Here is a 23,915-nt window from a genome sequence, read left to right on the forward strand (position 1 = left end):
TTCTGGTATTGGTGGTAAAAAAATGAGTTCATAGAGCTCCGGCTTATCAAGCGTTTTTGTTGTTCCGGCCTGCCCTTTCACTAAATTAGGCCGGATACTCGGGAGTTTACTGTCTTATACTTGTATTTAAGCATATCTATTTTCGTAAATATTTTTCGACTACTTACTTGAATGATAACATTTTTCACAAAGCCTGGTATTTCATATCCTAGCGCCTCGAGAAGTTTCGCTTCAACTGACACCTCTTCCAGATGGATAGGAAAATTTAGTTTGTATAATAAAGCTTCTTCAAACCGTGCTGTAAGCATAGTGAAGAAAAAAATATTAGAATTTTTGTATTGTCTAAGTAGAGTGACAGTTTTCTTTTATGAAAATTCACAGAAATAAATTATATATGGCTACAGAGTAAAGATTATGCGTCCTCAATGACGAACTGGCACACACACACACATTCATCTTTATTAGTAGTAGAGATAGACGATATCAAATTATCTCTTCTGCTAATTTTTCAGGTAAGGCACCTATATAAGTAAATTCCAAAAGCAAACCTTATCTAAATATAAAATTTGATTCAAATCGTCAGAGCCGTTTTGGATATATATATATAGATATATACATACAAGAATTGCTCATTTAAAATATTAGATGTATATTCAAATTTGTTTTTTTACAAACAAACCACGCACTTTACAAAGTAGGATGAGAAAAATACGTACTTATATTAATAAATTTAGCAGATTGTGGATGAAACTTCATCAGTATATGAGCCTGCAGAAATGTATTTAACTTTTCTTGCGCTATCCCTTTCCAGGCCTCGTACTTCTCTTTCTGATAAGAAGATAGCATTTTTTCTGTCTTCATGAAACGTGCCAGAGCCTATAACAGATAATAATACTTTTTTTAAAAAAATTTTTTCTATTTACCGTAATGATATATGCACAGAGATGCGTATTCAAAATGCTTCGGTATACCTTAAGTCAAACTTTAACATTATATATTTGAACACAATAAGGTTTTTAAGATGCATTACTTTCTACAAATGGCACTATGCAATCGTGTATGTTGCGTACAGGACGCATTTCTGAGAGAGACCGTCGAAATTAAGAGTCAGTAAATTTGGTGAATAATTACTGTCTAAGCAATAAATACAGACCTAAAAAATGTTTTTTCAAAATTTTAATAGGATTTTCAGTAAATTAAAAAAATAATCAAACATTTAGCACTTTTTTTTCAGTTATCTCGGAACATACAGTCACATAAACACACCCACACCTCAGCGAATTTTATAAATAGTTATCAGGCTTTGAAACAATTGAAAAATTTTCATATCAAAATTATTTCCAAATTCGAAAATACCTATAAATGTGAAGAATCATTTACATTTCTGAAAAGATATGGATTTTTTATAATCTTGAAGGTCTCTTAAATGAATCATGTCTATTCTGGAAGTAATGACTGATATCAGGATCCCCCCCCCTCCGAAATAGGAAAACTGGTATTAGAGAAGTGTTATTCTAAGAAAACTGCCATTCATAATCTCCCTTTTCTACCATTTATGGTAGGAGAGAGAGATCACCGATTCTTATTGGATATTAGGCTATTAACTTCCGACATTTGGCAACGAATTTGGTGGCAAAAATGAAGGCTCTGGAAAATACAAGAATTATGCTTCCATCTGTATAAGGAACCGATATCCGAGGTTTCTTCTGAAGATTACTTAAAATTCTTACTTATTACTGAAAAATTATACAAGTGCGACAAGTTCAAATGAGTTAATCTCTCTCTGGCGTTTTATTCTTAGAGGAGCTAGCGAGCTATAAACACCGAGCGCTGTACTGTTACTTTTTTAGTTTAATTAGTGATTTGCTGCCTGTTTTGTGCTTTAATTTCTACAAGTGCTGTTCTATAGGGCATCTTGACGTGTTTTCCCTATAATGTATTTTTTTTTTTTTTTTTTGGTATATTCGTGAAATAAAGTGTCGTTTTTCATTCTTTAGCTTGCTGGATTCACTGTACACTCATCAGATGAATTCCGTAACATCAATCATTTTTAAATACATTAGGATGAAATCTTGGGCTATTTAACCTGGCTTCATGACACTCAGCCTCTTATTCCGCCTTCTATCTTCTATCAACTTGAGATGTCTCTGATTATAATGATTAAAATTTTCAGCATTAAACTATTTGAGATTTGAAGGATCTGTTACTTGCCTCTTTGTCTTTATCGTCCATTCTAAAAGAATCTCTGATTTTAGACATCGGCTTGGATATTCTTATGATCAGATCACGCGCCCACAGAATAGCGGATGCCGTTTCGGGCACAGCGTGCAGCTGCGGTGGTTCTCGCTCTTGGGCTATGAATAGATTTTCAGTCTCGGAAATCTAAAAATGAAAAGATCAATGGAAATGAATAAATGAATCCTTATTCTCTATTGCAACCAAATATATTCGCATTCCGTCCGTCTATTATGAGTGAGTACTTATTACACTTAAATAGAACGACGAGGTGCTAAATCACTAGGGAAAGATACGTGCCTTCCAACCACACAATCCACGAATGATTCCGTTATTCTCTAAATTAATGTTGATCATTTTATAGGGAAATCAATATTAAATAACATATTGTTACGGATTTCTCTTCTGCCGTCGGGTTCTTTTGATAGTGGTAGTGATATGGTGTGCAGAGAACACAAAATCACTACCACTATCAAAAGAACCCAACGGCAGAAGAAAAAACCGTAACAATTTGGTGTCAGAAGTGGGGTAATGGTCAACAGTGTTTAGTGCTGACGAGATACCAGAGCAATGGAAGAAGAAACGAAAGCCGGACTGGAGAAACTTTTGCAAGAAATGAAAGCCGGACAAGAGAAACTTTTGCAAGAATTGAAAGCCTTTACGGAAGAATTGAAAGCCGGATATGAAGAAATGAAGAGCGAGTTAAAGAAAGAAATTTTAGAAGATAAAGGTAACAAAATCGGAAATGTCCAAGATATTACAGAAGAAATGGAAGGAAATGGCGAGAGCCAAGTGAGAGAAGAAAAGATCGAATGGAGACCGGTGTCACCGAAAGGGAACTTAGCCATCCGGAGTATGAACCGAAGTTTAAGGAGAGGCACGAACAGGGAGACAGCCAAATAACTGCGGAGCTAAAGCAGTCTTCTCCGAATGAGTCCATTGAAGTGGAATCGGAGGATCAGACACTTGGGGATGGAGAAGATGAACTCTGTTTGGATGGGTCTGTGTGTGTCAACAAGTGCTCCATGCCTATGGATGCAGGAGTTAATGCCACCCTGTTTGGACGGGACAACCTCTTTGCAAGCCTCTTAGTATCTCCTTGCATAGTGTCGTCCGTGTATTCGTCTTCTTTGTGTTCGTCTCTTCGTGTAAATAAACGTCGTTGTTTTTCTACTGTCGCCTGCTGATTGTGTTCTCCACACCATATCACTACCACTATAAAAAAGAACCCGGAGTTAAGAAGGAGAAATTCGAACAATATGCTATCATCTCTGCCCTTATGCTTCACAGGTGCGTGTCAGACAACAGAAAGTTTAAAAGAGTGATTAGATTTAAAGTTTTATATTAATCAATAATTGCAGTTATGAAAATGATATTCTAAAGTTTATCTATGTATCTTACAGCGTTTCTGAAATTTCGTTTTCAAATGCACGCGTACGGAACAGATAGATTTCCCTTTGACGATTTGATCCAAAATTTGGCAGAGATTCACACTTTTAGTTGATACAATAACATTTAAGACATAGAAAGATTCAAATTCGATTGGTTCGATTTCGGATTGAGCGTCGAATTGTGATGAAATTATATGAATTATAAGAATTTTGTTTATGATTCATCAAAAACATTTGGCATATGTCACCCTTAGAACACTTTATTTTTAACTACATTAATTAAATTGGAATTTGCCTATATATGTGATTGTGTGTGTGCTATCATGCATTTCTTTTTTACTTATAGTTTGGATACTATATGCATCTGTAGAAAATGCGCTTGTCTAGATGGGCTGTTATCCTGTTAATAATAACTCAGAAATGATTATCATAGTTTAAGTAACAAAATTTATAGTAGATTATCTCATGAACATTGGCAGAGTGCTTATTATTTGCAGTACACTTCAGATGTAAATATATGTATTGACATGAAAAGTTTTGTTTCCCTGCAGTGATGTTCTCGAATAATTACATCAAAACGAATGATTAAAATCGGTTTGAAACAAATAGCGATCCACCAACAGAAGAAAATTCAATGCCAAATCGTAAATTAAAATTATGCCGAAAGAAAATATTAGCGATAACTTCCAAATGAATATTACGAATGAGCAGATCTCAGCTCATTAACCTTTGCTATAATCCAGAATAAAAGAATGTAAATAAAATGTGAAATCATTTTTCCTACTATTAATTCCCATTCTTTTATCTTTGTGCACTCACCCCCCTTCATTGTACAATTCACAATCGCGCGCGCGAATTTTTATTTCCTTACAGCGCGATCTTCTCCCTTAATATTATATACGTATAATATTAAGGGAGATCATATATATATATACGTATAGATATATATATATGATGCTAATGAACACTCAGATTAAAATTAATAAATAAGATTGAATTCAAATAAATACATAAATAATAATCTATTAATATTAAAAAATGCATTGCAAATTAAATAAAAAAATCTGCTGAAAAAAATAATGGAAAAAACTTTCAACTATCCCAAGTAACGAAAATTTAATGAATAACGACATCGAAATGCAACGTAATAACATTCATATTAATTGGAAATCTCCCCATCTTTTTTAAAAAAATTTTTTTATTAAGCCCTATACCTTACTTAATAGAACTGTAATAAATACTTCTTGGATCTGTTCGGAACAGAATGCAAGCTTACATAATAAAAACTGCATACTTCACTATGCTGGATATTTGCTACAATCCAGCATTAAAACGTAAATAAAACGTGAAGCTTACGAACTCATAACTAATTATTATATCAGCACACACAAAAAACATGTTTGAATCACTAAACGCCAAAAGAACATAACAGATTTTGCTTGGAGATTATATATATATATATATATAATCTCCAAGCAAAATCTGTGCAATAAGTGACAGCTAGTTCTCTCTCTCTGCCGAGCTCTGAATAACAAAATTTTAATTCGACAACATTACTTACTTCTCTGATGAACTGTTTGAGCATGTCGGCCCGGCTTTTCAAGATGAATTCCCTGATGGACATCGAGACGGTGACTCTGTCGAAACTTTTGGCGAGTATGTAGGCGTTTTCCCAAGACAAAGTCGATTGGAACATCCTGCCTATGTACTGCTTCATTTGGTCCTCGAAATTTTTGACGTCTCGGAAAAAGATTCGAGTGATTCGATCCCACTCAGTCTTCATTTCGGAATCGAATGCATCAATGCCGGACTACATGATTCAAAGGAAAAGACAGCAAATGACCTGGATGGCACTTACAATTTTTATCAGTATTTCAGATTTCTAAGTAATTAAAAATTAATTTTGAGTGACAAGTAATAAAGCTTAAGATAGATAAAAAGAATAAGGCAAAAAGAAACAACCCTTTTATAGATTTTGAGTTCAAGGCTACAAATGGCACTTAAGTCTATTTGGTTTTTTATGAAGAAATGATTTGGCTTCTGAAAGGTATTCATCAGTTATATCCCCAAATGTGTATCTTACAGATACGCTTTCTGTATGACTGTATCCAGACAAAATATATTCTATCACTTTTTGATTAAGGATTTTCCACGAATGAGAATTTATCGATTTTTCATCATGGGTTTATCAAACAAACCATAATAAATATTTCGAACGAAGATATTAATCCTCAAAAGTGATTAATCTAATAATAAAGGATTCTAATGTATAATAGAGTGTTACTTCGTTCGCACTGCAATATAGAGCAATTAGACAACCTGGCCTTATCTGAAAAGTACCCTAAAGCAAATTTTTTGTAGGATTGGATTTCGTTGTTATTGTGTCATGAACTACTTCCACTTGCTTTAGTTGAGCATTTCAATTAACCATGAAATAAAGAAGTAGAAACTTAACATCTTCTGTTGGTCAAAGTGACTTGGAACATTACTTGATGCAGAAGTCTGATTAATTTGTTATTACATGGGAGTAAAATATCTTCGTAGAAAATTTTCAGGGGAACTGAAAAAAAAAAGCGTTTTTCTTGGAGGAAAATAAGGAAATACTATAGCAGCGACCGACAGTCTTGATATAATATAATACAGTCTTCCAGTCTTAATATAATATAATGTAATATTGTTTTCCAATCTTAAAACAATGCTTGTTAAGGTGTCTGATTAGAATTAGATTAGAATTTAGATTTTCGGAAACATTTATATAATAAAAAATACACATTAAGAAGCTTATCCATGTAGTAGACTTAGTAGATCAAAATTAGAAAAATATATAATATTTAATTTTCATTTCATATATATATATATATATATATATATATATATATATATATATACACTTCTAAAAGTGTCTAGAATATATTAAACCACAAAATAAAGGGTATTTTAATAAATAAATATTTGAAGCTATCATTATGGATTCTTTATCAAAATTATTCATTGTTTTCAGCTGAAAATGATTTTAAAACATGATTAAATGAAGCTATCTGTAAATCTATCGTCTCCTTCAAAGATTTTTAATATATGCATACCAAATTTCATTAAATTTAATTGAATTGTCTGAGAGATATTATATTTTTCTAGAACAGATCAAAATGTTATAATTGTCGCCAGAAAATGCATTTTAAAATGTACTTGAACATTAGTTCATATAAACACATAAGAGCTGTTTCCAATTCTTTTTAACATAATTGCAGGTAAATAGTTAAAATAGACATTAAAAATATTATTTTCTAAGAATTTTTTTTTTCACAAAAATAGGATAAAATATTCGCTTCCGGTTTAAAATGTCACTATTTTCGGTTTTCTTTTTATCTTTTATGTATTACTGAAACTGATTTACTTGTAGTTTTAAATTACATATGGATTAAAAATAAAGACTGTTATAGAATCTAAATAGTTAGGACTTTATTTTTAAATCGTGGAATCATATTTAAATTTTATATGAAAAGCACCTTTTCAACTTAGTCAGATACCTTAAGAACACAGATGATAGAACAAACCACCCTTTAGTTTAAATTATTTAAATATTCGATGTCTCAATTCAAAGGGCCTTACGTAAATTAATTACCCCTCCCCACACACACACACATTATTTAAACAGAAAGTTTTCAATGACTTGAAAAAAAAGCAGAAGAAGAAGACTCGTGTCTAAACACTTAAGAATTGAATTGTTAGTACAATATTTTTTTTTAACTAAAGTAAATTACACTAAGCTAAAAAAGAAGGGTATTTTATAGATGTATTATTCTGTTATTATTTGTTACTTACTCGTGTCACACATTTAAAAGAAAGAATACATTAAATCATAATTTGAAAAAATAAATAAATCAATCAAAATAATAAAATAAAATTAATAGAACAACTTACATATTGTATAACCGCAGTCATACCGAATATCCTGTTTTGCAATACGCTAAGATCCTTCATATCTTCGGCAAAAAATCTCAAATTGGTATTGAAAATATTATAGAGTTCTTGAAGTACCTATAAATGGGAAAGACCGCATAACTCTTTTTATTTAATGAGATCAATGTACGTAAGAAACAGTCACATGATAAATGCTAATATACATGCCATGTCATTTAAAAATGAAACCTCTATCTTTTTGTGACTTCAAGTCTTTTACTTCTTCTAAAAAACATTTTGGATTCCAAAATGAAATCGCTGCACTAAGCTAAAATAGGAAAGCATTAATTATATATGAATATATATGGCTTTCTGGTTTTCCTATTTTTTATTCTTCAGTCTTTCTTCCGTTTCTATTTTTTTCCCATTGGAGGCATTACAAATGAGATGTATAGTATTTTATTATATCATAAACAAAGAAAAAAAAATGGAAATAACAACTGCTCAAAATGTTGTTCTTAAAAATATTTTTTTTTAAATTATTGTTCTCTAATGTATATCTGTTCTTATTAGTACTTAAGGTTTGTGTTCGTCAGTATATGGTGTTCGGGTTTTGAATGTGTGGGTTAATCAACGATACTTCTAGCTTGGATAATAATCTTTCAAGAGCGTTTTATTTGATGGTACTTCAATAATGAGTAAGTAATATTTTTTTAAAAGTTATGATTCAGTTAAGTCATTATCGTAAAGGAAAAAAAAAAAAAAAGAAAAAAAAACATGCTGCCTTTTATAAATTTATAAAAATTATTGTGCTGCAGATGTATTTTTAATCTGAATTGTTTTGATGATCATTTATATAGTTCATTTGAATTGGAATGCATTTCAGAAAGACGAAAATTGACCGCCGTTTGGCAACAGAGAATTCATTTCTGAATTTACATTATGAGGTATGACTATTTTAGCAAAACTTTACAAAACAAATTGATGCTACATTTTTTAATGCAAAATTGAATATTGCATTCTAAATAATTTGTTGTATGAAAGATATGGTTTGCTTCAATTTTGCTTAGCAAAATGTAGAAACTTAAGTCAAGCTTCTATTAAATCCGAAATGCATAAAATGGTTATAGGTTCTTACTTTCATAATTGTGGAAAGTGAGTGTAAAGAGAAATATTTTATCATGTGATTGGTGAATAACCATGCGACTGTACTTAGCTAATATGTAAATGCAGAGCATTAAATGCCATTTTCTGGTTCATTTTTTTTTCCTTCTTAAAGATGCGCTTAGAACTTTTTAACATGAAACTGATGAGCCGTATTTGATGTGTATTATGTGAGTATGCATTGACTCTATTTAATGTAGAATCTTTTGACCAGGAACGTAAAATTTTAATAGTGTTAGCTCGCACTGTCAAATAATAAAAGATAAATCTTAAGTGATATATGATTGATTTAACTGATATATGATATATTTTTTTTCATTGGCTGAAATCAAAATTTGACAGAGAGTTACAATTTTAATCGCAGGATCACATGCCGAATTCTATTCATCTAAGTCGAGCTATCACATGAGTGTTTAGACCAACAGATAATTAATTCATTGACCGATTTGATAAAAAAATTAACATATATTTACATTTCTGATACTAAAGCCCCATGTTGAATTTCATTCATCCAACGTTGTTCTAATTATTCCCATTCAAGTTACTGTGTTTGCAAAGAAGGACAGACAGTCTTCCTGAGAATGAATTTCATTCAAAGTTTGAAAGAAATCTGACAATGTGGTGCAAAGACCACATATCAAAATTCACCTTTTTAGCACAAAGTCTCTTTGAGCTGTTTTGTTTACAGACAGGTATATTCCCAGAAATTCTGATTCAGAAAAATCTAAAGCATAAGGATTTGTCAACATTTGGAAACCAAATTTTTTGAGGAAAATAATGCTTTCTCTTAGTATATATGCGAGAAAGAAAAAAATAAATAACCAAATCCTTCATTTTAATGAGAATTTAGAACGAATTCAATTAGCATTTGTAATAGTATATACTATAAAAGTATTACATGGATTTAAATTTTTTAAAAACAAGGCGTTTCCGGATCAGGAATGTTTTGCGCAGTGTTTACACTCACATTCCAAACTTTATACTTACATTAAATATTTTAGTTCTGTAGCAGACGAAGAGTTGTATTTTATCGGTATTATGTTAAACAAGGATTTAAGATGACAAAATGAACTTTAGCATGAAGTTGATAAAGATGGCTTGAAATAGGAAATATAAACAAAAAAGTACAATAAATAATAATGATAATAATATTGGTAATGTTAAAAGTTTAAGGAGTGTGTACAGGTGTGTCCTCTTTATTGTTAACCTGAAAAGTGGATCTTTCCGAGAACTTATTATAAAAGTGAATAGTCAAAAGTAAAAACTTTCTTATTATTTCTGCTATATCTATGAATATACTTTGCTTATATTGATATCGCAGATATTATTCTCAAAGCAGTGTAATATGCAGGAAGTAAAATAATCTTAATAGAAAAGTACTAGAAAATCTTTCAAAATAACTGTTGGCTCAATCAAACAAGTATATTAGAAGAAGTATATTGTTAGCCTACCGTAGATATTCTTCCGAGGTCTTCGCAAATGGAAATCACATGATCAGTCTCATCGAATAAAATTCGAGTGTCGAATCTCCACCAATAAGAAGTTCCATACTTTTTCACTTTCTCACATTCTTCAAAGTAGAGTTTTTTCCAATATTGTAAAATTTCGATGGACTCTTTCGTAATTTGACCAATCTAAAGAGTCAACGAAAACATAATTGAATAACAAGATATTATAAAATAGTAATAGTCAAAAACGAAATATTCTCTTAAGGAAAGAGGAATGAAAATTATTTTAAAGAGAAACTGGAAATTACAGAAGAAAATTAAGCGACTAATTAAAAAGAAATGTCAATACTCGATTATAGGGTGGAAAATGAGTTGGAAAATTACCATAATTTTTTTTTAAAAAAAAGAACTCCATTTTCAATTAAAGAGTTGAATTAAATGTGTTTATCGTCTCAGCACGAAATACAATTTGGTCTTTTGGGGCTAGCAAATTTGGACTTTGGTCTGAACAAATAATTACCTGTGAAACATACTCGCTTCATGTGGCGATTAACATATCGAGAATGCGATGTGATTTTGCTGTAAAATGTTTGTTGAAGAGAAAGAGATTACCTTGCTTGGATTTTGAAAAAAAAATCAAAGTGTTGAGTACTACTTATAATTTATGGTTTCTGATTAAAAAATGTTCAGATCGTCGAATTAAAATAAAATTGTGGTGGAAAATTTTACTGAAAAGTGATAAGAAATTCCCTACTTTTGAGAACAGGGCTCGTGAAACGAACTTTTCAACTCGTCGAACTCAAACGAACTCGTCAATTTTTAAATTTACGATGGGTTTTCAATGTTTTTGAGATTGAGATTTTTCGATTGATTCTATACACAAATTAAATATTCACATAGTTTTATAATGTTCTTGTCAATCACAATATATAAATTTTACATTTTCTGTGTTTCTGCTTTCCATTTTGCGATGCACTCTGCAACTAGAATTTTTATGTGTATAGTGTGCATTTTCCTTTAATAAATAATTAAAATGGCAATGTTGTGACATTTGAGAACGACACATGAGAATCATACCACGTGAAGTAATTCCGTTGCCACTCGGCAGAAAATTACGCTTACTTGTGGTAAAGGTTTTCGAAATAGCCCGTCGATTTTTGCTTCTCCCTTCACTCTTTCCTTCAGGAGCATGGCTATTCCGCTCAAAAGCCGACACAAGTTTTTGTCCTCGCCGTAGTATTCTGATTGCACCCAGGTGACTTTCAGAATGACGAAAGTATCGAAGAGAATTTTCTTCAAGTCATCATCGACTGGTTCCGAAAGAAGCAGCTAGCGGAAAAGAAAGAAATGAACAATAATTTAGGATTTATTTTATTGCCCATAACTACACTCCCTGCTTGCTTAGAGTCTAAGACACTGAGAAATACTTTAAGGTGGATGAGGTAGGTTTAAATATCATTCGATTGAGCTAAAACTTAGTCAGTTATAATTGTACACCAATCGCCAATGTTTTGGAGTGTGTCCTCGAATTTATCACGAAGAAAATTTCCCATTAGGCTTTGCGATCACCCTAGTGTACACACGTAATGTAGCCAGCCGATTTTGTGATTGAATTTATAATATAAGATAAAGTTTGAACCACATCTTGGTAGGATTAAGATTTTCATACAGATTTATAATGGGGTGTCCAAAATTTTTTTTTTCTCTGTGAATTATCGTTTTTACGTTATACACGGACAGATAAAAGGATAGACTACTTATTGAGGGGACTGGATTGACCATTGGATTAAAATATAAAGCAAACCAAAACGCCTGGTGTAAATTTCACATACTAAAATTCATCTCTGTAATTTGCTGCTTTCATATATACTCGAATAGATAAACTGAAAGATAAGCAGCTCGTTGATGGCATTGGTACAATATTTCACACAGTTCTGTGTTCTTGGTAATTACATTATATTCCAAATACCATCTATCTAGCTGGGTGCATTTTTGAGTTATGAACAAGAACGAGTAGACTGACAGATTTCCAATCTATTAAACATTTTGAGTAGATCCGCAATTTTATGTAAAAATTAGCTAACATACCCAATTTTATCGGAATGAATGTACTTTTCTATATAATATTTTTGATATTATTAATTATTTAATATTATGTATAACATTTTTTTCAAACTTTTGTATACGTTATTATAATATACACAGTCCTTTTATTATACCACGTTACTTGATTAATTGCATTTAGGTATTGATCACTTCTTTAAAAACCAATAAAAAAAAATTCCAAACGATATGGATAACAAATAGTCGGATCGAAATAGAGAGAAGAAATAGTAGTAAGAAGTTTAAAGAAATAGTAGTATTATAGGTCGAAGTCTTACTGCTACGTTGCTTCAAAATCTTCTGTGTTACATTTTTAAAGAATTAATAACTATAGGGGAAAACATATCGCACAGAACAGAATTTGGTGTCGCTGAAAAAATAAAATTTTGAATTTTCAAATGGCATTAAAAGATTTCTTCTTAGAAGTTATTGAAAAACAAGAAAATATGGATTAATTGCTAATGATTGGAATATTTAATTAACTCTTAGATTTTGAAAAGCTGACAGCATTTCTTTTTTTATCTTGTCTTAAAGAATAAGTATGCAAAGTTTAGATGCAATCGGCAGAGCTATTTAGAAGCAGAAGCGCACAAATGCAACCACAATGACTTTTATTTAAGACAAAGTATGAAAATTTATCCATCCAGTTCATTCTTTTTTTTTTTGGAGGGGGGGGGCTACAATTTTAGTCAAACAAGTCGACAGACAGACAGAATTACAATCAGCAGGACTCGTGTTTCTTTTAAAATTTTATATGTGGATTGTGGATATGTGTTGCAAAAATACATATTGTTACAAAATTTTTCTTCTACAACAAATACCGCTAATCAATTGTAATGACGCAGCGCATTTAATCTCCAATAGTTCAGCAGCTTGCTAATCCTCTAGTCTTTTTTACTCGTTGGCGACTACGACCACTCTCACACACATAATTTCCGCCGATCCACACAACTTCTTCCGATACACACGACACGACTTCTTCGTAGCTTCTGAGTGCCCGTCTTTTATAGTTCCGGGAGGCGGGGCTAGAGTCTTCAGACCAATCAGGGCGTACCTGGCTGTATCTCGGGTCTTAGTGGATGGATCGTGAAAGTTCTCGAACCTTCCAGTAGTATCCATTTAGTCGCCAAACTCGCCAAATGGTCGCCAAGCTCTCAGGTCATTGACGCACAGGACAGATCTTACAAAGGGTTTTAACGGCTTTTCCAGGATGACACTATTCATGCGGGATAGCAAAATTACAGATTTGTAACAATATCAAATTTTATCTATTCAGCTCTACGGTTAATTGTTCTGTCTTAAAAACGCCTTTTTCCCTTTTCTACTGTGGTTGCCATGGAGACCGACGCATGCGCAGTTTCTCTAGAACGTTTCTTCGGTTTTTTTTTTTTCTTCTTGTGCTTAGCTATTCAAATTTGCAATATATAATTAGAGATGTAACATTGAATATCGTTCATTGCTTTCGTGAGCGTTTTCATGTGCGTCAATAAATGTCATGTTAAAAGATAATAAATAATGATATACAGTGCACTCCCGAGTATCTGGTTCGCGACTATCCGACTTCCGTATTATCCGGTCTTGCTTTCTTTATCGTAATTAATTGCGGAAAGCATGCATTGACTTCCATTACTTCCAATGTATTGAAAGCGGGCGTCTGCTACAGTTTTTTTTTTTTTTTTTTTTTTTTTTTTTTTTTACGATTGCAATAATTTTTATTCGTAAGCTTCGTATGCTAGAGAGCAATTAAAAGAAAGCAAGGCTTCTTAATTTTTTTTTATTCTTGGTAGAAAAATATTCACTTAGCTTACCTTTGCATTTTTCTCTAGTAGTGATAAGTAAGCAACGTTATCGGTAGTTCGTTTCAACAAATTTTCGATTTTCTTCACATTCTTTTCGAACTTTGTAACATCTCTGTCAGCTAACTTGAGAATTTTAATTGTTTTCTCGATGATAGGATGACCCATCTGATCGGCACATATGTTTAGTTTTAATTTTTGAGTTTTCCAAAATTCGACTTCATGAAGCAGGCCATTATCAGGAACATTCTGCAAAAATATAAAGCATGCATCAGAAGAAAAATGAAGGTTACAGAAATAATTTCGAAGGTAAAAATTCTGCTAGCAAATTTTTCAGTCAATTATTTGGTACTTTTGGTAATCATTTGGTTCTCCAAAATGAATGCTTACCAAAAATTTCAATTAAATATTTTATATAAATTGGTCTTAATGGGTTTTTTAACAAGTTTTTTTTTAATTTCAAACATCTGATTTATTATTAACAATATTTATAAAATTTTGCACCTTTCTGTTCATTATACAAATTTTCTGTTTATGATTTTATACTTTACAGTTATATTACAAGAAAAAACAGCAATGCTTGAAAATGGACGTTGCAAAAAGTTTTCATCACTACTTGAAACTGAAATAAAACCTCAATTTTAAATGATTTAAATTTTAAAAATTTTCATAGAAGCATGCCTTATATTAAAACCTACTTAACATGGAAAAATAAGTTGAGACTTCATAACTTGATCATTTAAAATGGACAAAAAGCCAGAATAAAACATTACTAGCAGCAGCAGCAGCACTGAAAGCAATTTGAATTTCACTTCAGCAATGAAATTTGTTGTAAAATACGCTTAAAGTATTTAATAAAAATTAATCAAAAATAGAAAAAGATATACAGATAAAGTTTAAGACATTAAAAAGTTAATATTTTGAATTTTAAGATGACGCAAAAGCATTTTTATGTAGGAATCTTTAAAATTTACTGCAGTAAAACGCCAAAATTTCGTTTAATTTACAATTAATTAAAATCAAAAAATAGCTTTCATATTCTTATGAAATATTCGTATTCTCCAAGATTATTTGTTCCAAGATTGATTTTATGTCAAACGGTTTGTTCTGTGGAGTTCCAACACACACGGATACTCAAAGACATTAATCACCTTTAATAATAGTAGAGATAAGATTAAAAACTCGATAAAGAACGAAGGATTTAAATATTATAAATCAAATTAAAAAGATACAATAGTTTCTTTAATTTTAAGCATTTACTTCTATAATAGTGCAATACATTAACTTATTGAAGAAATTTAATTTTATTCTCAAGAAATAGGGGAATTTGTACAAGTAATATTGAAAAATGCTAATATAATTTGAATGACTATTATATAAACATTTAATAATAAAATCAAAGTTCCAACAATGTAAATAATTAATACAAATGTACAACGTAGTAGAGAATAACTGGAAGTGTCTGAATTACTGGTTGTTGCGCCGGACTTCAGTTAACGCCGACAAATAGAATAAATACATTTCCAAGTACTTAAATTAGAATTTGGTTGCATTTTATTCCAAAGAGTAATCACAATTTTCAACTGAAGAAGATCTTGGAACAAAAAAATTATCCTTCAGAAATCCTGATACGCGTGAGTGCATGTATGCATTGTACATACACATTAATAAAAAAAAAAGAAAATTATGCAGAAATAAAATTGGTTTCAATAAAAAACTTCTCTTAGAAAAATTCTTTTAATTTTCCTGAAAAACATCAAGATTAAGGTAAGTTAATTTCATTCTCATTAGATTTTTTTATAAATTTTATAATTTTAATATCCATAAATTGTTAAATAATAGTGACATGAAACAGTTATTATAAATCACCTCATGTTCAATTTCATGATATAAATCTGAAAGAACTGAATTCCAACTATCCATCATTTCTTCGGCTTCTGTTACATATTCAGTTTCTTGCGCTAATTCTTCTAGATTGATATCTTCTGGAATTTGTGGCAGAGAAAACATGAAAGGCTTCTCGATTTGAGAAATTATCTGTTTCGTAGAGTCAGTGAACTCTGTCATTTCCTTATTGAAATCTGAAATCAAAGATGTTATCTGGAAAAATAAGGGGGAAAAAAAAGAAAAAAAAAAGAGCAGACGATTTTTAAATCATAGTTAAAAATTAAGAATAAAATTCCTAAAATGTTATTTATGTGACTAAAAAATTTACATAAAAGCAAATAATCAATAGTTTAGTATTATAATTATATTCTATGAAAATGGATATTTAAAATTCAATCCATGTTATTTTCTTTTTTATAATATTCCTTTTTAATCCAAAAAAAAATTTCATTATTTTTTTACGTTTATTATTGAACAGAGAACTGGAAATCTTAATTGCATTGCTTCATACGAAGAAACTTTTATTCGCATTATTTTATCCATAAATAGCTAATGATCTAGTTGGTGACTATTTTTTTTATCTTTCTCTTTTTTTCTCATGTACTTAATTTAACAAATAATAGTTATATTTCTAACACTAATAAAAATAAAAAAACATGTATCGAGGCATATTGCTAAAAATGATCAAGTCAGCCAAATCAATGTATTCTTGTTTTAAAATGTCAAGTTTAAATCAGAAAAAATCGTGTATATTAATGCTTATGCAGTATATACTATATACCGATAATGCATTTATATATGACACATTTTGTACTATGGGATTACATTTTGGAACAATTAGAATGCATTACCTAATTATTTTCTTTCCTGCCATCGTCACCTTTAGCAGTATACTGACGATATAATAAAATTTAGTTTAAATTATAAAATAAAAATTGATTTTTTTTTCTTCTTCAGGCGTTTAATTATTTTAGTATTGTGTTTGAGATTTTTACATTGATATCGAAAAATTCCTAAATAAGAAGAATGGGATGGTTCCCCCTACTCATGATTGGTATAGAGCCAATAAGCCGGGGCAGTCCTTAAATCTTCCTTGTGATAGAAAAACCAACTCTTGCCTGTCGCGCCTTGCCAGTGGCCACCTTAAATGCCTTTTCTTTTCTCAGGGTGAAAACTTTTACCCTCTTTGCCCGAAATGCTGCCAACATCGGGCCTCTGCTGAACATATTCTGGACTGTTTAGGATTTCATTGGGGAGAAATTTATTCTTCTCCCTTCTTCGTTTTTGACTTTCTTCTTGTCAACGGATTTTTGGATTTGGTCTGACTAAGTCAGACCATGGAGATTAGCAACAACAACAACAACAACATTGATATCGAATTTCAGCATAAACAGTTTTAAGCCTTTGAACTGAACGTTCAGCTGAACGTTGAACTTTAATTTCAGCTGAATGCAGCTGAACGTTCTATATTGATATCAATAAAAAATTCGCTTAAAGTATTCAAAATTTTCTTTTTTTTTTCTGACAGTTTGGCATTTATTTTTTTTCTTCGCCGTCGTTTTCTGGTGATAATTTTTAGAAATCATTATTTTAGAAAAGGTATGTTTTAAGTCAAATTCTAAATATTATGTACTTAATAGTGTCAGTTCGACTGATGTACTTACTGTTTGTTTCTTTGTTCCAGAATTTTTTTGAAAACAATTTTTCTTATTTACTTAATTTAATTACTTTAGAAAAAATAATTATTTTAATTTCAAAATTAAAAATTTAATACCTTCTTATTTTTGTATCACTTGCTTGATTTCATTTATTAAAATTTCCGTGCTATATAAAATTCAAAACAAATTCAGTTCCTTACAAAACCTTTTCAAAGATATTAGGTTATTTAATAAAAGAAAAATGAGTTTAAAGATAGCTTTTTTACTAAAAATCTAAAATAAGCTTAACTCCTTCTGATTAAGTCAGAAAAAATGTAAAACATTCATATTCTTGAATATACATATCATACATTTGAATATGAAAACATTTTAACATATCTTGTAAGCTTCCTGATATTACTGTTAAAAGGAAATGAAGAAAATAGTATTACCTGAGTTTCATCTACCGGATAATCTTCTTTTGAAACGTGGACTTGTCTGTTTTCGTCTGCAAACATCGGCTTATACAGCTGGTAAAAGAAAAGGCTTGTCAGCAGATCTTGTAATGTGTTTTTTAAGTGGCATATTCTTTTTAAAACACACTAGGTAGAGGAAGAATCCAGAATCAAACCCGTAAATTTCCGGTTTCAGAGCCCGAACGTTGCTGGATTCAGCCAAAAGGCCTATGCGATACGCAACCTCTTCAGAGGGATATTTTATTTTTATTTTAGCTCATTTTTTTTTCAAAATTTTAAGCCGTATTTCCAAAATAAGCTTAGATGTTCATTTGATCGTATCAGTAATCATTTGTGTGTTCTTATGCTAACTAACAAACGATAGAAGTTGTCTCTTTTTTTTCGTTGCAACATTTTAACTATCCTACTTTTTTTAATTATCCAATTAAATGATATTTTCCATATTATGGTTATGTTGCAATTAAGATTCGATAGAGTATTTAAGGTATTTATGAATTATTAGCCGATATACCCGCCATTGCTTTGGATTCAAAATCTTGCCATGAATGAACATTTTCTTTATTTACTAAGAAATACCTGACAGACAACGATATTTATGTCAGTTAATGACATATGCTATTTTTATCTGAATAAGGAATAAAAAAGGAAAAATTCCCCAAAGGAATGATCTCTGAATGCCTCCAACATCGAATTCCTCAATATTCTGAATTATTTAAATCTATTTTTTTATATAAGTATTTTTTGAAAGAATAATACTAGTTCAGGGCTTTCACTTTCTCTTATATAAAATATATAAATAAAAAATATAATACACTCTCGAGTATCCGCCCTAAAGTGGCGGAAAGGAGGACCGGATAAAAAAACCTGGATAGGCTGGAATTTTAGTTTTTATATCAAATTTCACCATTTAAACACGCATTCTTTTGCTTCTTATTGAGTACTAAGCTCTCCATTTATCTCAATGCGAAAGCAGCCGTGGCCCGGTGAATCATAGAAGCAGTTGCATATAACAAGTCGAATTAAAACAGAAGGCTCTGTACTGGTAATTTATATATGTTTCTGCACTGCACTGCACGTTTTAAGAATTTATTAGAAAATATATAAGTAAAAGGCTATAAACTGTTCACATTTTAACATAAATTATGTAATGCCCAACTTAAATGTAGGAAACATAAACAAAACTTTAACGTAAATCGTAAGTATAGTTCTTAAAAAAATGGTTTCAAATTGATTTTATTTTTCACTGATAAATAGTTACACAGATATGAAAAAGCAAGTAGATAAGATCCCAAACTTATATTTTTTATGTTAAAAAAAAATCCTGCCGGTGTCCTGGCATAGGGGTAGCGCGTCTTTCCCGTGATTTGGGCGTCCTGGGTTCGAGTCCCGGTTCGGGCATGGTTGTTCTTCATCTGTTCTACCTGTGAGATGTGTCAATGTGCCCCCTTGTAAAAAGGGGTTGTGCAAGCAAATGTGGTGCGGGAGTAGCTAAGACGTCCTCTTGACCCTAGTTGGCGCAACTAAAAATAAGAGACGCTCCCTTGGCTTAAAATCACTGACTTTGTCAGCGAGCTTGTCCATTAGAAAACAACAACAAAATCCTTAATAGATGCCTTCTTCATTTAATTACGATAAAAAAGAAAACTAGGCTGGATAATACAGATTTGATTGTTTTTTTATGGCACAAGGGCCAATACTGGCCAGGCTGTGCCAAACTCGAGGATAATACGGAAGCCGGATAGTCTCGAACCGGGTACTTAGGAATGTACTGCATTATAATCATTAAAAAAAATCAACAACGAGATTTTAAAGAATTTTTCCGATTGAAACCTCCCTGCACCAGAACAACACATTTTTTTTTTTAATCATGCTTTCCTCTCTAAGAATAAGATAACTCAAACAGGCTTTGAGTTGAACGGATGAAATTTCGTATATCGACTTTCCACCAAAGTTGTAAATTTCTTTCAAAATTTGAACGAAATTTTGCACAAATACACACATAAAGTTAATTTGTTTGTTCAAATACAAGAGAGCCCGATAACTACAACACACAATGAGCAAGACTGATCAAAATTTTGGTACACATTTTTAACATCCGAAGTGTAAATTTATATCAAATTTTGAACCAAATCCCTCAAAGGGTTTCATGTCTGTCGATCTTTACATTCTCACACATGTAAAAGCGGTATAATTGAAAAATGTAGCGACTTTCATTTGATTCATGAAATTTGATGTAAGACACCATAACTAAAATAGTAATTCTGTGTCAAATTTTAGTTTCAATCAATTGTTTAGTTTAGTTTAATTTAATTATATTAACGTACCGACGTAAAGCAACACTAGGGCTATATTGGGACGGACCTCGTAATTTTGAACCGCAGTCAGATGACGAGAACGACACCTGAGTTCCTTTTCCACACCAATCAATTGACAAAAATGCATCGAAAATGCGCACTCGATTTTCTTTACTAATCTGTGAAAAATAAAACATGCTTTCGCTGGGCATTGTCACTTTAATTGAGGGTAGGGAAGGCGATGTCAGGAATATTTTCTTGTGATCTGATTCTCAAGATTATAAAAATTTGAATATTCGTCGCTTTCTCACTAATTTTCACGCTGTAGAGGTAGGATAACAGCTGTTTTAGGAAATAAGCGAGAAAGTTCAGGAGACACCAATCCCGCTAGCTTGATAAGAATAACATTAATTTTTTTAAAACCATGTGAGAACATGATGTTTTGATTTGAGGTTGTTGAGGCTTTTGAAACCACAAAATGCACAGGCAGAAAATACGCAATTTATCGCTTGTTAGCCATCAATTTTTCGTCTTTAGTGTTACAAAAAATGATTAAGAAGGTTGTCACATTTGGCGACTTATCGCCACCAAAAAGTTACAATAAAGGGCAGGCTCGTAAGAAGTTATCACTCGAAGAAGCACAGAGAAGAGAATGGGAATGAACATGAAACTGTGAGGAGAAGTATCGAAAGTTATACATAAAATTTTTCTTAAATTTTCTATTTTTCTAGCTGGCAAAAAAAAAAAAAAAAAAAAGTTTTGGAGCTCGATCGATTTTGAGATGAAAAAACCCCCCCATCGTTTCTTAAATATCGATGCATGTGTAATCTGATAATCACGGGATTGTTAAAAATCGGTTTAAACTGGTTTTCGACGAAATAAAAGTTCTGACTTCAAGAAAAAAAATTTAGGACTCAATTGATTTGGTCAAATTGATTTTGAGATGGTCAAAAACCATCGCTTTACTAAATGTTGGTGATTGCAAATTATGAGTCACATGAGAGCATGTTTTTCTGTCAGGTTGATACTATCTAACTTTAAAAAAAATAGTGTTCTCTTATGATTACTTGAAATTTGTGATAGCAGATTTCCATTTATTTATTTATTCAATTTTTGGACAGAGAAAAAGGAGAGCAAGGACCGCATACTCACCGAATTTATCATCTCGTTGACGCATACAATAGGATGCTGACTGAAAAACCCTATTTCAAAATACTGAGGCATTATCTTGCAAGCTTCTTCGGAAGTATCGATGCTTGGAATCGGTTCGGTTTTGCAGCGATGGAAATACACGTAACCTCTATCGGGCACATGCTTCGTGACGTGAAACAAAAGATACAGCTTCGTTTTCTTTACAATTAACCTGAGTGACGTCTGAAAATAAACAGAAACAATGAATTCAAAATTTTCGTCATTAAAAGCACTTTTGTTTGGATTCTTTTTCTCAGCATTTAAAAATATTTAGTGGAAAGATTTCCGTGACATTAAAATTGCCTTTTTATTTTCTCGTATACGTAGTATGAATAAAGTATAATAATCGTTAAAAAGTTCAAACTCGAGATTTTAACGAATTTCCACATTTTAGACCTCCATGAGTGCGAAAAATGTTCGTCTGTCTATCTGTCTGTTATAAAGATAATTCAAAAACACTTTGAACTAGATGGCTGGAATTTAGTATACGGTCTTTACACCAAATTTACAGACTTCTTTCAGATTTTGAGTAAAATTTGTTCAGAGGAAGTCTATCTGTCTGGATGCCAGTAAATAATCGCAAAAAAACTCGCCAAGGATGAGATAATAGATTCAGTAAAAATGCTAAATTCAGGCCAAAATTTAATATTTTGTAAATATTATACTCAAGTGTCATACAAGGCATTCTCTGGCATGAATAGTTAGTTTATTAGAGAGAGTATAAGAGAAAACTTTGGGCAGAGAATTTCCGCTGGTTAAAAAAGTATTTCTCTGAATATTAGTGACATTGGAAGCTCCGATGAAATATGGTGATGAAAGATTCTTAAGGCTGTAGCGGTTATATAACTCTGCTACCTTCTCTTTTAATACCGCAGATGGCGTTATTTTATTAATATAAATTTATATATCCCAAGATCGTTCTGGGGTAGAGGTCATTATTAGATTATATTCTAAGTGAATGTAGTGTTTTTTCGTGTTCGTGTTTGTTTTGTCTTGTGAAATGCGGAACTTAGAAAATAATTAAATAATTGTTCTTGAAACTCGTCTGTTATTTTCATCTATCTCATAATAAAGTTATAAAGAGTTCCCCCCCTCTAAAATGTAGATTTCCTAATGCTCTCTCTTCATTTGCCAAGATACTAATACATAATATATCAATAAATCTTATCACCAAAACAACATCAATAATCAAATGGCTGGCTTAAATTTCTTTCTTAATATAATGCAGTATAGTTGACTAAAATTAACGTAACAAAAAAGTAATCTCAAATTGCTTTTGAAAATTTGTATCCATGAAATATGTTGAGATGGAACTGAAATTTAAACAGGAAATACAGAATTAGTGAAAGAGCTATTTTTATACATTTTGTTGCGCAACTATTCATGGAAGTAATGCATTTGTGTAGCATCATTCTTTCATAGATTTCTCTCTGCCGTGGAATTTAATGTTGCCAGGTGATCGTACACAGTACGCTAATCAATTCATGACAAAATATTAGATGCAGACAAATTAATTTGCTATATAAAATGAAATACGCTCCTGCAAATTTCAGTTTTTTTTTGTTTGTTTTTTCGAAATGAATTTATTTGTCGGGCAATTTTTTTGGTCGTGATGGGTGCTTGAAATTCCAACATGAGTTTGAAAAAAAAAAAAAAAAAAAAAAAAGAAACACCGATTTCTAGTATTATAATCATTACAGTATTATATGTAAGAAAGATGACAATAAATTCTATAAAATTCTCTGATAAGAGCAATCAACTTAATGCCCTGTCTCTAATTACTTTACTTTTTTGCTCCTACCTTAAAGATCAATCCATATGTGATACCAAACATGATTACTTCGGGTTTAATAAGCCACAAAAATAAAAAATAAAAACTTTCTTATTTTGGATTTCAACTCATTTTTTTAAAGTGATTAAGTCTAATTCTCTAAGTGATTAGAACAATCATGATAAAGGGATATACAAATGTTTTTCTCTTTCTAGAAATAAAATAAAGTTTTTTCACTGGGTAGCGTTTATAGCAAAGGAGAGACAGAGAAACACCCCTTCCTCTGAATTATTATATCATAAAATTTTTTTATTCAAGACAAATAATCGACAATAATTTAATATTTAATGTTATTTTGAAGCAAACTAGCTATAAAACAAATAATAGGAGTGAAATTTAGCATATTATCTTTATATTAAAATTACAGATTTGTGTCTAATTCTGGATTAGATAAATCGAAGCGTAAAATGTAGCAGCCATCTTTGGCGATCCAGTTAGTTCGCCTACATTATTAACATTTTAGGCTGCTAAATGGTGAATAAGGAAGTATTTAAGCTGCTTATGACGTATAAGGAATAAATTTCACATTGTTACTTGATATGACAGAAAACGTTTAATTTAG

The 23,915-nt window shown here is 31.1% G+C and overlaps 2 protein-coding genes across 2 annotated transcripts; both read right to left on the reverse strand.

The window, feature by feature from the left end:
• Window positions 1–2,175: 2,175 nt before the first annotated feature.
• LOC129980625 (dynein axonemal heavy chain 8-like) lies at window positions 2,176–10,318 on the reverse strand. The gene is made up of 4 exons (XM_056091007.1): window positions 10,142–10,318; window positions 7,548–7,664; window positions 5,188–5,436; window positions 2,176–2,382 (listed from the first exon to the last, which is right to left on the reverse strand). Exons 2-4 carry the CDS (start codon window positions 7,605–7,607, stop codon window positions 2,176–2,178), a joined length of 516 nt encoding a protein of 171 aa, XP_055946982.1. The 5' UTR covers window positions 7,608–7,664; window positions 10,142–10,318.
• Window positions 10,319–11,188: 870 nt separating this feature from the next.
• On the reverse strand, window positions 11,189–21,681 carry LOC129981982 (uncharacterized). The gene is made up of 5 exons (XM_056093057.1): window positions 21,484–21,681; window positions 18,014–18,091; window positions 15,907–16,137; window positions 14,050–14,286; window positions 11,189–11,467 (listed from the first exon to the last, which is right to left on the reverse strand). Exons 1-5 carry the CDS (start codon window positions 21,553–21,555, stop codon window positions 11,210–11,212), a joined length of 876 nt encoding a protein of 291 aa, XP_055949032.1. The 5' UTR covers window positions 21,556–21,681; the 3' UTR covers window positions 11,189–11,209.
• Between the last annotated feature and the right edge of the window lie 2,234 nt (window positions 21,682–23,915).

The sequence above is a fragment of the Argiope bruennichi genome, chromosome 8 (assembly GCF_947563725.1).
Source record: "Argiope bruennichi chromosome 8, qqArgBrue1.1, whole genome shotgun sequence".
NCBI lineage: Eukaryota > Metazoa > Arthropoda > Arachnida > Araneae > Araneidae > Argiope > Argiope bruennichi.

Bases quoted from the DNA above. Each gene is read 5' to 3' on its own strand.
- LOC129981982 (XM_056093057.1), bottom strand. From the start codon at position 21,555: ATGCCTCAGTATTTTGAAATAGGGTTTTTCAGTCAGCATCCTATTGTA. The intron at 16,138-18,013 runs GTAATACTATTT...TTATTTTTCCAG, and splicing joins ATCCGGTAGATGAAACTCAG to ATAACATCTTTGATTTCAGA. The intron at 14,287-15,906 runs GTGATTTATAAT...ATATTTTTGCAG, and splicing joins ATCATGAAATTGAACATGAG to AATGTTCCTGATAATGGCCT.
- LOC129980625 (XM_056091007.1), bottom strand. From the start codon at position 7,607: ATGAAGGATCTTAGCGTATTGCAAAACAGGATATTCGGTATGACTGCG. The intron at 5,437-7,547 runs GTAAGTTGTTCT...TGAATCATGTAG, and splicing joins TGACTGCGGTTATACAATAT to TCCGGCATTGATGCATTCGA. The intron at 2,383-5,187 runs GTAAGTAATGTT...TTTCATTTTTAG, and splicing joins TCAAACAGTTCATCAGAGAA to ATTTCCGAGACTGAAAATCT.